The 4,700-nt window shown below is 37.0% G+C and overlaps 1 protein-coding gene across 1 annotated transcript; it reads left to right on the top strand.

Moving 5' to 3' along the window:
* The first annotated feature begins 3,467 nt into the window (after window positions 1-3,467).
* LOC120226773 (olfactory receptor 2W1-like) lies at window positions 3,468-4,412 on the top strand. Its single transcript, XM_039224937.1, has one exon. It carries the CDS (start codon window positions 3,468-3,470, stop codon window positions 4,410-4,412), a length of 945 nt encoding a protein of 314 aa, XP_039080868.1.
* Window positions 4,413-4,700: the final 288 nt, after the last annotated feature.

Raw genomic sequence — 4,700 nt, 5'->3', positions numbered from 1 at the left:
TTCCTCCTGAAACGTAAATATGTTCCAACTTTGTTTCTAGTTTTCTCTCCACATCATGGTTACATTCAAATTATGTTTAAATCTCTTTGCTCTGTTTGTCTCACTGAAAAACTAAAACATAAATTCATGCTATGCTGTAAGAAACTAAAGCCCATACCATAAAAAATGAAAACCTATTTCAGTAAAAACATAGCATTCCTATTTCTAAACATATATAATGCTCTCTCATTTTAAATATCATAATGGCTTTTGAACTAAAATACAATAAGAGCTAAAAGTTGAGACCATGGATTGAACCAATATGGAAAGAGTTTACAAGCATAAAATGAAAAGTCCTATATTTATATTCACTACATTATATAACATAAGGTGTAATTTCTGGCATTCCAATAAGGATAGCTGGGGCCCTATGTGACCAAAAGCTTAAACTGAGCCAGTAATGTTTTTACTGGCTAAAACTACCTAACATATATTTTAGAAGCTGTGTGTGCTTCATGGATGCTCACTGCTTTCTTCAATGCTTTAGCATCTCTGCAGTATTCTGTTCACTTCTCAACTAACTAATCCAAGGCACTTAACAATCCATGGTGAGTCCAATGGATTGTAACCAGAAGAACATGGCAATTAAGCTTCATACGATGTGAGAACCAGCTGACAACCGTCTATGCATGTAGTCTAGGAACATAAAACTAAGAGTATATTTGATAATGGGATCTAATATTAAAGGAAACTCAAAAGACAAATAAAAAATGTTTAAAGAGGCAAACTAAACGACATTGACTAGAGATGCACAATTGGTAATCACACTATTAAAATACAAGGAGATAATTACTATAAATATGAGGATAGTGGATACTTTGGGAGACAAGGAATGGTAATGATTGGGATGAGGCACAAAGAAGCTCCTGCGGTGCTGCCAAGGTTCTATGTTTTGACCTGCATGTTAGTTTTAAGAATATTTACTGATTCAGTGAGCTTTTGTTTTTTTTCTGTATCTATGTTTTACTTCATAATAGAACTGTTTTTTAAGAGGCCATGTTGAATTCACCTATTCTGTACTATTTCCAGAATAAAGAAAAAAAAGACAGTGCCTGGGTATTAAAGAAGCATCTCTGAGCTCAACATAGGAGTAAGTATGAGGCCCTCTTTAAAGGACAGTTAGGAAGCTATGAAAAAGGTGATTGTGTGAACTCTTGGTGAGAGACCTCTTTTATAAGACAAAAGTCTGGATCATGGCTTCTGAGTCTATTTCAACTCTAAAATTCTATGGCCATCTCATCCCAACACTATCCCAACCTGACATGGTCAAGAAAGCTGACTGCATTTTTCAATCAAGGCATTTGGGGAGCTTAGGTCCCCTGTCCTCTCCTACCTCTGAGTTTATCAGTTTCAGTATGTACATTGTGTTGGTGGGCACTTTTATGTACATGCATGCTGTGCATATAAAAAAACTATGCAAACACAAAATTTTAAGCATTCCAGTTTAGTTCTAAACACCATGGTAAAATTTATCAGTGGGAAAATTGAAGAGAGTAAAGAAAAAATATTATAATAATAATTTGTGAGTAGGTGAACACAATGTTTAAATTTTAGAATTAAATACATTTAGTTATATAATAAGTTATATAAAACAAGTACAGTTGCTAGTTTTCCACAAATACTAGCCCTCACAACCTCTCCTTGTTGAGTGTCATTACCTTCACTGAATATATACAGAAGCTGGTGTACAAACAGGTTACCTAACTGTCCAAGGACTCATTACTTCCAAATGCTAAATCTGGGATTTGACATTAATCTCTGAGCCCACATTCTGTGAAGTTAAGCATTATGTTCAACTTAGGTGATGTCCTACCACATACAAATGTCACACTCATTAATTAATTAAATTTCCATTTCCTATTCAGGAAAACTATATTCACATATCTTACCACTTGGTAATAACACCTCCTTTGTCATGATTATAACTTTCAGGTTCCAAATAAAATGCTTGTAACAATGATATACTGTATAGAATTTCCTCATTTTATGGTAATAGCAACAAATAAAGTTATTATCCCATGACTCCAAACACACTATGAATATAAAAACCTTAGTTCTGTAGTTCATGGTCAAAAATTATGTGTATAAAAATTATAAACCAAAAATTAAAAATTAAATTAGTGGACTAATTCAGTCATTAAACATTCCACCTATGTAATGACATGATAAGGTATTCAGAGAGTGAAATTCATGTATTCTTTCAGAATTGAAGTGACAGTTTCCCTATAGAGTTCTGAAGCAACCAGAGGATAAATTCATATTATTGGTAAATTTCATGAGGGAAAAAAAACTCACTGAATACTTAATGAACTGCTTTTTGCTCAAGTTACCTATCTTGCTAATCCTGCTGAATGGCCCCATGAGTGGGAGTTAACACAGGTTGTTGATGTGCAAACATGGTAACCAAATACTTCTGGAATTAGTTCCATTTTAACTCTGCAAGAAATCAGTAAGTCTATTTAAAAGGTGTAATACCAGTAATGAAAGATATTCCAAGAAATACAGGGCCAATGTACACGTGAATTATGGCTAAAAAGAAGGAGGTTTTTTTTCCTGGCAACTAAAACACATTCACAAAAAAAGGGCAAAAAAGTGAAAAAGTCCAAAATTGATAGAGGAACTGCAGTGTCTGCAATGTTGAGTAGGAGGGAGAAAATGAGGAGGAGGTTGGTGGTGAGTGTAAAGATAATGCCTGGATACAGACATATGCAAGTGATTATGGAAAGTATTTCTACTAGCAAATGGGGGAGTTTATCCAACAAAATTGCTCATTTAATGGTTTATCTTGAATTCTCTCCTTTGAAAAGAGAAAAAAAATGTCATGACCAAGTAATGCTTACCTTGTAATTTTCAGAAGGAACAACTCAAACTATATTCCATTCCTAAATTTAAAGAAATTTATGGATTTATTGCTTATCCAGAAAACATAGAAATATATGTGTCATTGCATATCAAGCTTTTTCAATCATTTGCAATTCAGTGTGATTCGGTTTACCATATTATTTTTTTAGGTTTAATAGTCACTTATTTCTGAGAGAGACAGCACATGATTGGGGGAAGAGCAGAGAGAGACGGAGACACAGAATCTGAAGCAGGCTAGAAGCTCTGAATTGTCAGCACAGAGCCTGACATGGGGCTCAAACTCATGAGCTGTGAGATAATGATCTGAGCCAAAGTCAGACACTTAACCAAGTGACCCATCCAGGAGTCTCCACCATATTATTTTCAGAAGAACTCTGGTTACGAATACACACAGAGAGTCTTTGAGCAGTGACACAGAAACTGCTAAAGAGGTGTTCTGAATGGGAGAGAGCACAAAACAAGTGAATTTGGGATACTCATGTAACTTTAGAGATTTTTATTTCTACCCACAGCTGATGCTACTTTTTATTACCATGGTATTGTCTCCTAGAGCTTCATGAGGAGTCATGAACACAAACAATGGAAGTTCCATGATAGACTTCATCTTGCTGGGGTTTTCTTATCTGCCCCAATTAGAACACGTCATCTCTGGGATTGTCTTCATCTTCTATATTGTGACTCTGGTAGGAAACACAATGATCATTCTTGTATCTAACCTAGACAGCCAGCTCCACACTCCCATGTATTTCTTCCTATCCAATTTGTCTTTCCTGGACCTCTGTTATGCAACTAGCATTGTCCCACAGATGCTGGTAAATCTATGGGGTCCGACCAAGTCTATTACCTACGCAGGGTGTGTGCTCCAATTCTTCTTTGCCCTTGACTTGGGAGCCACAGAATGCCTTCTCTTGGCTGTGATGGCCTATGACCGCTACGCCGCAGTCTGTCAGCCTCTTCACTATACAGTAATAATGCACCCTCAGCTTTGCCAGAAGATGGTGCTCACCGCCTGGTTAGGTGGTCTTGGCAGCGCCTTAATTCTTTGCTCCCTGACTTTGAAGTTGCCAAGATGTGGGCACAGGAAGGTGGACAATTTTGTCTGTGAGATGCCAGCATTGCTCAAGATGGCTTGTGTCTACTCAAAAGTAATTGAAGTCGTTGTCTATGCTCTTGGAGTGATATTTCTTCTAGTACCTCTCTCACTAATTCTCATCTCATACACAGTTATCACTCAAGCTGTCGTGAGGATCAAGTCAAAGGCAAGGTGGCGAAAAGTCCTTCATACCTGTGGTTCCCACCTCACTGTAGTAACTCTGTTTTATGGAACAATCATTTATATGTACATGAAGCCACAGAATAGCACATCCCAAGATGATGGGAAATTCCTTACACTCTTTTACACAATCATCACACCCACTCTTAACCCTCTGATCTACACTTTAAGAAACAAAGATATGAAGAGTGCAGTAAAGAGAATACTGTATGTGGAAAAATGGTTAGCAAAGTCATGAGTTAGATGGAAGAGATTTAAGGAAATAACACTGACTTTTAGCAACAGAAGATCAAATATTCATGTGTAGCAACATGGATGGACCTTGAGGGTGTTATGCTGAGCGAAATGTCAGGCAGAGAAGGACAAATATCATATGTTTGCACGTATAGGAGGATTAGGAGGAACTTAACTGAGGAACAAGGGGGAGAAGATGAGGGGAAATGGTAGGGGAAAGGGAGAGAGGCAAACAATGAGAGACTCTTGAATGCTGACAAAAACTGAGGACTGATGGATGTGGGAGGGAGGG

This window comes from Hyaena hyaena, unplaced genomic scaffold (assembly GCF_003009895.1).
Source record: "Hyaena hyaena isolate Hyena2069 unplaced genomic scaffold, ASM300989v1 scaffold_1842, whole genome shotgun sequence".
In the NCBI taxonomy this organism is placed as follows: domain Eukaryota; kingdom Metazoa; phylum Chordata; class Mammalia; order Carnivora; family Hyaenidae; genus Hyaena; species Hyaena hyaena.
This window is presented reverse-complemented; position numbering and strand designations above follow the sequence as displayed.